Source organism: Schistocerca nitens, chromosome 5 (genome assembly GCF_023898315.1).
Source record: "Schistocerca nitens isolate TAMUIC-IGC-003100 chromosome 5, iqSchNite1.1, whole genome shotgun sequence".
NCBI lineage: Eukaryota > Metazoa > Arthropoda > Insecta > Orthoptera > Acrididae > Schistocerca > Schistocerca nitens.
The window spans coordinates 286408399-286421809 of NC_064618.1; the positions used below are offsets into that span (position 1 = coordinate 286408399).

General features: G+C 38.3%; 1 protein-coding gene across 1 annotated transcript in view; it reads right to left on the minus strand.

Annotated features, from left to right (window-relative positions):
• The window catches only part of LOC126260400 (dynein axonemal heavy chain 7-like), a 166951-nt gene that overhangs the window by 88114 nt on the left and 65426 nt on the right, over positions 1 to 13411 (minus strand). The window contains exon 5 of the mRNA XM_049957727.1: positions 3252 to 3430. Within this exon, the coding sequence (XP_049813684.1) occupies positions 3252 to 3430 (179 nt within the window). The remainder of the gene's footprint in view (positions 1 to 3251; positions 3431 to 13411) is intronic.

Genomic DNA, 13411 nt, shown 5'->3' on the forward strand with positions numbered 1-13411 from the left:
AAGTAATTTCCAGTTTTGTCAAAAGTATTGTTTGCATAACTATATATGTTAACTTCATTATTTAAACAAATAATTCGACCTAAACCTTGTATTAGAATGGTTCAAATGGCTCTGAGCACTATGGGACTTAACTTCTGAGGTCATCAGTCCCCTAGAACTTAGAACTACTTAAACCTAACTAACCTAAGGACATAACACACATCCATGCCCAAGACAGGATTTGAACCTGTGACTGTAGCGGTCGCGCGGTTCCAGACTGTAGTGCCTAGAACCGCTCGGCCACCCCGGCTGGCTTGTATTAGAAAAAACTGTTAAAAGGAACTAATTTTTTGAAGTATTCAGTTAATTTAATGAGTTGAATTTTAATTGTAATTTCTAAAAATTTAACTTTGAACAATGTGTAGTTTCAGCAGCTATTATTGTGATGATATATAACGACCCGAGTTTTGGTCACGAGACAGTCAGTCCATGGCCGAGTTTCAGATGAGGAACGTGTGTTTGTTAGAAGGATAGCAATGCATCAACTTAATAGTGATGTAAGTGTTACACCAATAGGCTGTATGTTAAAGCAATGAGAGTGTCTGTTCAATTTATCTGAAAGACTGTGAACTGGGTGCTTAGGCTTTTACTGCTCGTAGGTGTTCAACAGTAAACTATTGTAGCAGTATGTTTAAACAATAGTGCACTGGGCATATATTAAATGTGTATATGGGGGGGGGGGGGGTGAAAAGTAAACTGCTGTGAAATACAACTGTGCTTCTGTCGGCTAAATCATTTACAGTAGACAGTAGCTGCACTTACACCCCCTAATTTTTCAGCCATTACATCGACACTGAGGACAATCAACAAAGAAAAAAAGCAGGCAAGTGTCATCACACAGTTCACTACCACAATGTTGACATATCTGATGTCAGTACTGAACTGTGCAATAAACACTAGTTGGTTGTGCTGGTGCAGTGGTGAACGGTTGTTGTTATTCTGTCTGAATTCATACATCAATAGCTTATGATCACTGACAATAGTGGATTCTCTTGCTTCCAGCTGAGGTCAAAAGTATTTTACTGCCTTGTATATCGCAAGGCGTTCATGATCATATGCACTCCACAAATGTTGAGATGCTGAGAGCTTGTGTGAGTGAAGTGCCAAAGGCTGCCAGGCACCTTCATGTAATTGCTGCAGCACGGCTCCAATCACTGTCTGGCTCGTGTCCACAACTAATGCGAGTGGAGCACATCCATTGTATAGTGAGTGAGGAGTGCTGCATCTGATATACTGCATTTTGCTGCTTCAGAGGCTGAACTCATGTCAGTGGATCACAGAATCAGTGAAGTTCCCTTGGTTCCACAGTGAGTGGTTCTTGTTTTCAGCAGAGTGTACCAGATGTCGATGGTAGAAATTGAGCATACCAAGAAACAGATGTAGCTCATGAGCTGTGCACCAGTGTGTGATCTGCAGCATGGCTTCCACTTTTTCTGGTAGGGGAAGTGAGCCTTTAGACGAGATTCTGTGTCCTAAAAAATCAATCAGCGACTGTCCAAGCATGCATTTGGCTGCATTTAACACTACCCCATATTTGTTGAACCACTCTAAAACTTGTAACAGATGTTGAACGTGTTGTTCTGCAGTTGACGAAAAATTAAAACATCATCTAGATAAGTGAAACAGCATGGCAGTTCTTGCAGTACCGAGTTGATAAAACACTGTCGTGATTGTGTGACATTTCTCAAGCTGGATATCATGTACTTGCTTTCAAATAAGCCAAAAGTGGTGACAATTGCTGTTTTCAGAAAATTTGAAAATGTCTGCTCGTGTCTGTGTATGTGCGGATGGATATGTGTGTGTGTGTGAGTGTATACCTGTCCTTTTTTCCCCCAAGGTAAGTCTTTCCGATCCCGGGATTGGAATGACTCCTTACCCTCTCCCTTAAAACCCACATCCTTTCATATTTCCCTCTCCTTCCCTCTTTCCTGATGAGGCAACAGTTTGTTGCGAAAGCTTGAATTTTGTGTGTATGTTTGTGTGTCTATCGATGTGCCAGCACTTTCATTTGGTAAGTCACATCATCTTTGTTTTAGATATATATATATATATATATATATATATATATATATATATATATATATATATATATATATATATATATATATAAAAACAAAGATGATGTGACTTACCAAACAAAAGCGCTGGCAGGTCGATAGACACAAAAACAAACACAAACATACACACAAAATTCAAGCTTTCGCAACAAACTGTTGCCTCATCAAGAAAGAGGGAAGGAGAGGGAAAGACGAAAGGATGTGGGTTTTAAGGGAGAGGGTAAGGAGTCATTCCAATCCCGGGAGCGGAAAGACTTACCTTAGGGGGAAAAAAGGACAGGTATACACTCGCACACACACACACACACACACACACACATATCCATCCACACATATACAGACATAAGCAGACATATTTAATTATCCCAGATGTGTTGCAGGCACTGGCAGGGAAATGGTACTGTTGAATCCACATATCTGTTCATCTTTTACACTATAACATGACCAAGACAGCTATCACAAAACAATGACATAGTCAGCAAATTACCTGAGCAGTTATTTACATTTATATGTTTAACATACTTTTTAAACGAAAAAAAATTTTAAAAACAGAACACATTAATGAAAAGTGAAATTCAAAAACAACATTATGCTTTATACAATAGTTATAGGGAACAAGGAAATGAAAAAGTAGAAAGTAGTGTCATAGTACTCAAAAAATTGACATTCTAACATAAAAAGCAATTGAAAAATTGATTCTTATAAGAAAATGAGACAAATATACTACAGTAAATGAATGAATAAATCAAAACAAAAAAGGAGTTATTACAAACTGTATTGTGGTAATGGTGTAGTCCTCCCCCCCTCCCCCCCCAATTTTTTTTTTTTTTTTTTTTTTTTTTTTTTTTTTTTTTTTTTTTTTTTTTTTTTTTTTGCAAAATGTGCAGTCAGCTTAAAGGATGACAAATAAGGCTGGAAAGAAACAAATGAGGGAAGGAGAGTTTGAACCGTACTGAAGACAAATTTATAAGTGTGGCTGAGAATTCAGTAACATTTAATATACAATATGCAATAGTCAGGGAGGAGACCAGCCAAGTGAAAGATAGAATAGACAGAACACTGAGGTTAATTAAGAGTTATAAATTAATTAAAAAATCCTGAAATCATGTAAGTTACTACCATCTGAAATCAACATGTTAGAAATAGAGTAAGAACCTGAATAAGACTATATCCATTTTTATTTCATGCTCTTCATTATATTTCTCAATCACTCTTTCAGCAGTTGTTTGGATATCATCAAAGTTTAAAATTTCCTCATACCACTGAGAAACTTCATCATCTTGCATATTAAAATACTTTCCAAATGACAGCCCTTTTACTAGGTCTTCAGTTACCTGAAAATTCATTTGAATGAAATATATAGGAGATATATATTTTAACAAGATAAAATATGAAATTTAATAGTTCTTCAATGGGAAAAATGTGTGTAATGGAACAGATTATTATTACAATATTTTGAATTCTGTACACACTAAAAACTGCAGAAAAGTTACAGTTATAGATAGTATCATGCTGTAAGGCAATGTCAAACAATGGAAATTAAAGTTTGGAATACCAAAAATATTAGGAACATGGTAGATTGCTACTCACCATACAGGTTGCAAACTGATCTGCAGACAAGCACAATGAAAAGATTGTTACACATTTAGCTTCCAGCAAAAGCCTTCTTTAGGAAGAAAGCACACACACATTTATACAAGCAAGTATGCCTCAGGCACAGATGACCACCATCTTTAATGGCCTGTTTTCGGAGCTGGCGGAAATGGTGGTCATGTGCACATGAGATTCCTTTCTTTTATGAATGTGTGTGTGTTATCTGTCTAAAGAAGGCTCTGGCTGAAAGCTAAATGTGTAACAGTATTTTCACTGTGCCTGTCTGCAGCTCTACATCTACCATGCTGTAACATTTATGTATCTGTAAAATTTGATTTTGTTGCCAGTTTTACTTCAACAAGATAGAAAACAATAGAGCATATTTTTGGTTTTACTGTATTTCGTTTCTATATTAACAAATGGCTGTGCAGTTTTTCCAAATATCTCTTTATAGGAAAAATTTCAACAAGATATCAAGTGAATGCAGAAACGAGTACTGATAAATGTCTGGGTGATGTTCAAATAATGTTGGATGCTCTGCAAGAAATGGAGAATAAAGGCCAGAAGAGACAGGTGGAGAGAGAGAGAGAGAGAGAGAGAGAGAGAGAGAGAGAGAGAGAGAGACAGACAGAAAGAGGTTCACAATACAAAAAATGTAAATGTCACAAATATAGAGAGATGATATTCTACCAGGAGATAGTACCTTCCAAAGATCATATAGGGCCTTTGCACTATGGTGCCCATTCTACAAAGGCTCTAGGCAAATGTATAAGGAAGGGGCCCCACCTTACCCCACTTACCACCAACTTGCTGAATTTTGAAAGACCTGCAGAAGTGTTTTCTTCACATTAAGTTTACTCTGGTTCATGGAATGATCTGTTAGTACTAATAGCTGACAAAGCATCAAGTCTGACTACCAAGTTCTCTTGTTTCTTTGGATGCTGTTGGTCCACCAAAATGACTGGAAGATAGTTTGTTTGTGTTAGGAAGCACGGCAATGTTCCAAATTTTGACAATGCTGGTTTTTCATACTTTTGATTTTCTACTGCTCTATAGTTATTGAATAGTATTTAGTTTGATGAAGTTCTTGAATGTGACTATGTTAATCTCTCAGACATCTTTTCTGCAGTCTGGAATACTGAGTCTGGAATAGTGATGGAAGAAAGATGCTTTAACAGAACATCAAACTCGCTTTAACAGAACATCAAACTCTCGGCTAAGAAGTTCTTCTTTTCCTAAGTAATCACTTCAGACCATCCCTGCAGGCTCAACATGAGTAAACTAGTAGAAAATGAATACATTTAAAATGTTCTTTTCTTTTCTTTAATCATTATCAATATTGTTGTCTGTGGCTCTTGCTCCAGGGCCAGTGCACTTCTCTGACATGGGGCAACAACAGATGGAGTGAGGACAAATGTCCTCACAGGTTATTCCTCTTGCATAGTGATCATACCACCACCTTGGACGTACTTGTCCCTGAAGATGACTAGCTACAAGGTGAATACAAAACAAATTTCTGCAACAGTTGCGCTCTCCTAAATATTAAATCATTAACTTGTTAACAGTTCACAGTTGCCAACAAGGCAGACATAGGGTTACATACGTAACAAAACATATTCCTCCACTTCGACGATGATCTCACCACAAGTCACAGAGATTTAAATTGCTACATATTCACTACTGCACATATAGGATGTTTTTAACAAGTGCAATTAATACTTCCCTATCTTCAACAATACAATGAAAGTTAACATTTTCTTCTGAAGACTTTAGTAATAGGTTTTTGCCTGCTTTCATTTTATAACCCTCTAAAACTTATTCTTAATATTTTAATAAGAACACTGATCTTTCCATAAGTATAGTGTGTCACATAGGCACACTGTAGGTTCTTCATCCAAGTTGAATTCATAGTTTACTCTTATGTCCAAATACTGTGTGATTATAATTAAAATTCAGCTATTCACAGGGTCCAGTGTAGGGTGTAATTACCATATGACATTCAAACTTGGTAGATATTCTAATTGCATTAAGGTAGAAATGATTTATGCCAGAAAAAAATTAGGTTACAATTTTGGCCACCAGATGCAAATCTGGTACTGTGAATGTAGAAAAGATGTATAGAAATGTTTCCGTATGTAATGCATTAGTAAAGGGACATGAACAGAAAGGGTCAAACAATTGAGAAAGTCATAATATTGATTTTATTATTAACTGCTGCTTACACAGTTTGTTCAATATGATCACCAAAGACATCAACAAGATGCTGCATCTGCAAAACAATGTGATCAACAGCTGCTTGCATCAGTTCCAGTGGAATCTGAGCAACACGCTCCTATATACTGGCTTTCAGATCAAGTACAGACCAAAAACGTCCCTGGTAAATGTGTTCTTTTAGATATACTCAGAGAAAAAGTCATATGGATTCATATCACGTGATCTCACAAGCCATGCATATGGAAAACCTCTGGAGATAACACGTTCATGGAAGGCTGCATTAAGAAGATTGTTCACAGAGTGAGCAACATGAGGTATTTTCCAATCTGGCATGAAAACAGTGGTTTCCACACAGTTGCACTTTTACAAAACAGGAATCACACATGCTGTAAAAGGAGGCCTTGATAACATGTAGATGTCACAGTACACTTGACAGGCCTCCTTGGTGTATTCTCTTCAAAGAAGAATGGATGGAGAATAAAGGTGCTTGTGAACCCACACCACACAGTCACATACGGCATGTGCAGTGGGTCTTTGTTCACAACACACATTTTCACAGTACCCCAGATTCAGCATTTCTGTGTATTAACTGCACTCTGTAGTGTAAAATATGCCTCATCGCTCCACAGAATATTGCCTCACCACATGCCAATAACTTCAGTCAATGTCAGAAACCAAGTAACAGGTTCAGCATGTTCTCTGTAGGTCATGAAGTTTGCACTGTTTGGACCTTGTATGTGCACTAATGAGAACTAGATCACAAAACTTTTTGTACTGTTGACCATACGATGGAAAAATCTCGTGAGACTGCATGAGGACTTGCACTGTCCAGGGCATCTGCTGTTTGGTCAGTTACAGCAACAGCAACCTCATTAATAATTTTTATTGGGATATGATGTCTTAATCTTCCAAGTGCCACACCAAGTTCACTCATGTTTTCAAATTTTATTATCATCTTCTTTAAACCATTTAATGACATTAGGCCTCTCCTCAGACCTTCCAGTAAGTGATACCCTCTCAATGCAGCACTGTAATTTCTGCCAAACAGTGCGTGGTCTCTCCTATCTTCAGTCATACTCATACTCATGTTATGGCCTGTCAAATGACAGCATAGACGTCACACAAACAGGATACAGCACAAGATTTGCACCTGGAGGCCACAATTGGGACTAATTTTTTTCCCAGTGTAAATCAGTTCTCCATTATCTACAAGTTTCTTTGCCATATGATAATTACAGTTCCCACTACCTCTGTGAGCAGCTGCTCTTCAATTATAACCTCCAGTAATTATTTTGTTTTGTTTAGATATGATGTTTCATATCTTCTGAGTAGGCCAGATGCAAAAGCAGCTAAATGCATGTTTTCTCAATTTTGAGCTGAGCACACTACTGTATAGATTTTTTCAGTGCCTACGCAACAGAATTGGTTTCAGGGTGTAAAACCTGCTATAAACCATTGAAATTGGCTGTAGAAAATCGTTTTTGGCTGCAAAAGCTGCTAACTGCACATTGTTAAAAAAAAAAAAAAAGTCAAATGTGAGTGAAATCTTATGGGACTTACCTGCTAAGGTCATCAGTCCCTAAGCTTACACACTACTTAACCTAAATTATCCAAGGACAAACACACACACACACCCATGCCCAAAGGAGGATTCGAACCTCCGCCAGGACCAGCCGCACGGTCTATGACTGCAGCGCCTTCAACCGCTTGGATAATCCTGCGTGGCTAACTGCACATTGTCTTCAGGTGCAAAGCCCACTAAATAAACATTTGCAAAACCTACCAATTTCAACAGACATGGCAGTTGCCGTGCCATGTCCAGATGCAAAGCGTACCAACTGAAATAAGACTTACCAATCTAGACATTCAAAGTTGCCTTTCAGTTTGTTATGGTTAGAAGGGATATTTTTCTTATTCAGAGTTAGGTTTGCTGCACTGCGGTTAATGCATACGCAACAATGAAGCTCTTGCTATCTATGCATTGTCAAAATATGAGCTGGTAAACACACTTCAACTGATCAGTAGGATGTTTGTTGACATGACTTGTGGGAGAGTTTTGAAGAAAATAAGTGATTTTGTGGACGGTTTAAGTGCAGATGATAGTGCAAATGAAGTGGAAGTAATTGAAATAGTAGGAATTCTGCAAGAAGTTGAACCTATCATTGTCGTTGCAAATGACAAGAATGAGACCGAGGGCTATAGTCCCTTTCGGAAACAGAAGCAGTGTCCTGATCAGTGGAAAAGAAATATTTCCAAAACAGAGAGGTAAGGACATGAAAAGTATTGTTAAAGCAATGTTATGCACTGAAAGCTGTGTTGACACTTATTGTTATGACATACGTGAAAGGATTAGTGAAAGTTACTGGCAACTGGTATTTCCAGATTCAAAAGGCCAAAAAAATCATGTTCATGGAAAGCAAAAATGAAAAGATTTGTCCAGTTCATGGGGAGCCCTTCTACAACTTTGAAGCTGGAGGATGGAAGAGCACCCTGGCCTGACACTGATCACTGACTCGGAGATATCAGAAAGCTTTTGGAACTCCACTTTGGTAAATACTGGGTGACCAAATTCTATAGTGAGGTGTTAAATGAGCAAGAAGGCACCTGTAGATTCACTCCTGTCAATTCCAACCATCAGAAGAAGCTAAGTAAGAGTCTGAGTTGATGGGCAGTATTGAAGTCAATGTCACTTGAAAGCAATTTTCAGCTGATTTCATTCTCTAGAATTTTTTGTCACTGGTTTAACTAAGATGCAACTTCCTGCCAATTTTATTACTTTCTAAAATTTTGTCAGTGATTTACTAAGATGCAATTTGGAGCTTATTTTATTTTCTACAATATCTTGTAATGTCAAAAATGTGATGATGTATTTGTTTTTTTAAAAAAAGACCCAATGTTGAACATTCATATTTGATCTCTTTTTGACATTAAGTAAATCAGTTTTTCCTGGTAAAATAATGTCACCTTCGTATTTTTATATGCCAATTTTGTAAAATTTTCAGACTTATCTTTGAATAAAATGTATTCTATTTATATTCACAATAATTAAATTCCATTTTTCTGTCATTCCTAACATATCAACGAATAGCGAATTTTGCAACTGACTGTTTGTTTCATAATTGGATAAATAAATTTACGAAACCTGCCAACTGCATAAATCAGCTGCAAAAAGTGCTAAATCAATATTTCACTTAATATCTTAAAGGATAAAGTGCAGATTTCAGCCATTAATACCACTTATTTTCAGAAAAGAAATGAAATAGTTTGGATGGCATGAGATTTTTGCGATTATCTCAGTTTCATTTATGATACAGTTTTTATCTCTGCAGAACCTACTTACGACACATCTTTCCTCAGAAAGCCTTCTCACAGTTAGCTCTACATATTTCGCAGTGAAGGTGTCCATATGACTATATTTCTCCATTTTCTCATCACAGGTGTAGGCCACCCTTCCTTAGAACACGTATATTATTTCTTCCATATCTCATACATTAGGGTACATCACCAGGTGTACAATCTCACACCTCTCTCTTGTCTGCACTTGTGACTTTGAGACAAATGTACTCCTACATTACAACAAACACATACCTGATTGCTTGGTTTACCCTTTTGTCTACATTTTAAGTACTCTTTTTCACAACATTATTCTATTATTGTTATAGTTGACTTACTACTATCTTATTGTAGTTAGTGTCATTATTACCACTGCAATACATAAGAGAAAACCTATATTAGATTATCCAGAGATGGTGACAAATTATGCCGCTACAGGTGCTCACAAACCTTTTTTGTCTAGCCTGGATTATAGCAACTCATTAAGCACGTTCCTAATCAAATACTAAAAACCTCCCCAATTTTCCTCTTGTCAACATGACTTTAATGACATCTGCACATTGTAATGCACTCTACAATATATTATGGCACATACATGTAAGGATAAATAAAAATGTAATGTGAATATTTTCACTGTGTGTGGTTCAAAAAGTGGAGCTCTTTTGAATGGACATTAATAAGAACAAGAAACTATTTTAAAAATACGAATGAACATTACTGTTCCAATTGAATCTTTTTGTATCTCAAGGAGGACTACAAGACAGATGTGAGAGAAAAAGTGACTTTGCTGCCGTTGAACCTGAAGCAGGGCTTCTTCACAATGAATGTAGTGCTGAAAACAAATGTTTTCAAGTAAATTTTCTTTTGTCAGCTTGTAATCCTGGTCAACTTCTAAATAAATAAAAAAAAATAAAATAAAATAAAATAAAACCCTTTTTGTGAATCAAAACTGATGAAAAAAAAAAGTAGATCTCATGACCCACTACTTGTCTGAACTACAAGTAGTTCCACATATTCTTCTCACACTGACATGTGCAGCAGGTATAAACAAGGATATATAAAATTCTTACTTGAGAATGGATGTAAATAAGGAAAATAGATTCTAAAAAAAGTTCATGGAAGTAATTAACATCATTTTCCAAAAAATATACTGAATCTCTCATTTATTTTTGTCAGTAATGACCTTACTTACTGTTAATACTATGTTATAATTTCAATATTCTCTATGAAAATAATTAGTTAAGATAAAATATCAACTACTAATGGGCCACCAAATTCGTGGTTGTTCGTTCTGAGTTGTAGACAAAATTTCTTTATATATGTTTCATAGCAGTTCAGCTGTAATTGTGTATTCATTGTAAATAACCTCACCTAAACACAATGTTCATCTACAATACCCAATGAAAAAGGTGTGTCAACAGATAACACAATCTTTTGTCCAATCTTTAGTTCTGTTACAATATTCATACATTTCTCTAAGGTTGTTAAAGCAGAATATGAAGTCTATAATTCATCTGAATCTGAACCTCCTTCTGCAACATCTAGTCTCACACTAGTGTCTTGAAACTGTTTGAAAACTGTATTTAATTTAATAGAATATGCATCCATTCCTTCATAGATAGATCAGACTGTTCAAGTACATCAGAAGATATTTAAGATAGTGACTATTCTAACTACGAACATGAGGAAAGACACAGTCATAAGATAGTTATGGTTTATTAGGTCATGAAGTGACAACACAAGAACACACTGGGTGTACTTATGAGTAACAAATACACTTGGGAACTGAGAGTCTGAAGGCACATGTGGGGTTTATAAAGATGCTGACTCTGTGTGGTATAGATGGAGGTGTACTGTGTGCACATGATGGAACAGGTGACTGCAGTCAATGACTGCCCCTGGTGATTGCTTTGAGTTGTTGTGGGTGTGTTGTTTGACTGTCAGTGTGCTTGCCTTAGTGACCAAACTCACTCCGCTATGGGCACTAGGTGTAGTAACTGGTGGGTTAGTACACTTCTTAGGAGAGGACCAGGTATCACCATCCACAATGCTGTGACTGCAGAGACATCCATGCTGTCAGCAGTCAAAGGCATGAGATGTTTCAGGCTGCTTGTACCAGCACATATAAAGAAAAATTATTGGGAGAGGGGCATCCGCATTGCCTGTAGGTTCCATAGGTTCCAGGGTGACCGATGGACAGGACTCGTGACAGGGAGGAGAGAGGGGGGGGGGGGGTACGACCCACGTGGATGTCGGAGTCCATGATCAGGGGCATTGTTATGGGCAGCGATGACAATGGACTGAAGAGGTGACTTCCATCTCTGCTGATGACAGTGACAGCTCAGCATCAGCTCTGGCCACAGGAAGCAAACCCATTGTCAATGCTGATGAGACCCAAACCACTGGGGTAGGCCTGCCTGACCCTGGGAGTGGCCAGGGCCAATGAAGAACAAGGCATCACACCCATGGCTCAAGAAAGGGGACCAGTGCTCAACTGGAATTCAACCGGTTATGGTTCATCATGAATCATGAATCATGTAGATGCAGTGACCAACTGGTCTTGGATGATGGAAATTATCCAGTGGTGGTGCCATCCAAAACCCAGTGCCAGACTGGCATGCTGGGGATGATCAATAACAAAGCAGCAAGAGGGTCAGCAGCATCTGTGCCTGATGGACATGCAGCAGCTTGGCAGGACTCCTGGTCTCAATTTGCATCATTCCGTAAGAGCTTAAAAAATATGTGACAGCCTACTATGTTGGAAAATCTTCAATTTGATTGCACATCTGTACTTTTAAATGTTTTAATGAGGTTTTCTGCATCACCATTTGACTGTGGATGGAAGGAAGGCACCGTGATGTGGCAAATGCCATTGTGTCTACAAAAGTCCACTTGCATTCCAGATTCTTCATTGTCCCTGGCCACTCCTAGGATCAGACAGTCCTTGAAACATTGTGCCACAAATTGACGACCATTGTCCAAAGCCAGGGTGCAAGGCAAGGCCTTCTATAGAGAATATCTTCAATTATGATGATTATTAGTGTTTTAGGGCGCACAACAGCGAGGTTATCAGCGCCCGTTCCCAAAAGTTCAATTCAGAGCCAAATTGTGAGAGAATGGGTATTGTTCAAATTGCAAGATTGGACACAGCACATCAAAACAGGGAGATAAAACTAAAAATAAAATAGCAGTACAATCAGGTAAAAATAATTAACGGTGGCTGAGTGACCACTTACAAATAATGGGTGACCAAACCAGTGGACAGCACATTAAGACTTCAATCCCAATATTTTGGGAAGAAGGCCAGACATCACACAAAAACGTAAAACTCTAGCGACACTCGCCTCATTATTAGTTAAAAGAGAGGGTAGGTCTGGTGAGAAACTGAAATCTTCCCTCAAACCTGCATATAAAACACACTCAGTTAAAATATGTCGTATCGACAGCTGTGTCCCACATGTCTGACATGTTGGTGGCTCCTCACGATGTAACAGAAAACCACGTGTCAAAGGACAATGTCCTATTCTAAGCCATGTAAGGGCTACTTCCTCAGCACGTCGTTGTTGGAAGGAGGTGAGCCACGGTCGGACAGAATCCTTCACCGCTCGCAACTTATTATCCCTCACGTCCAGTCACTGAGCCTCCCACCAACGCATGACCTTCCGAGTCACGAAAGATGTAATGGCCTGCAGGGGGACGGAACAGCGAGCAGGAGGTGGGATGGAGCAAGCCTCCTTGGCAGCCACATCTGCAAGTTCATTTCCAGGAATCCCTATGTGCCCTGGAACCCAGCAGAAAATTACATCCTTACCCTGCTGTTGCAAGAGCAGGAGTGCGTCCTGCACCTCTTGCACCATCCGATCTGCTGGGTACATCTGTTAAAGAGCGTGTAGAGCACTTTGGGAATCGGAGCAGATGATGAATTTCGTGCCACGATGTCGGCGCATATGCTCTAATGCTTGCAGAATGGCAAACAGTTCTGCATAGTAAACTGAGAACTGCTCTGGGAGCCCTATCCGATGGACAGTATCGGGAAACACAGCAGAGCAGCCCATAAAATCCCCTTGTTTAGACCCATCCGTGTAAACAGTAATAAAATCGGAATGACGTTCTAAAATCTCAGTAAGTTTAATTTTAAAAAGGTGGTCCGGGGTACAATACTTCCTCTAAGCAGC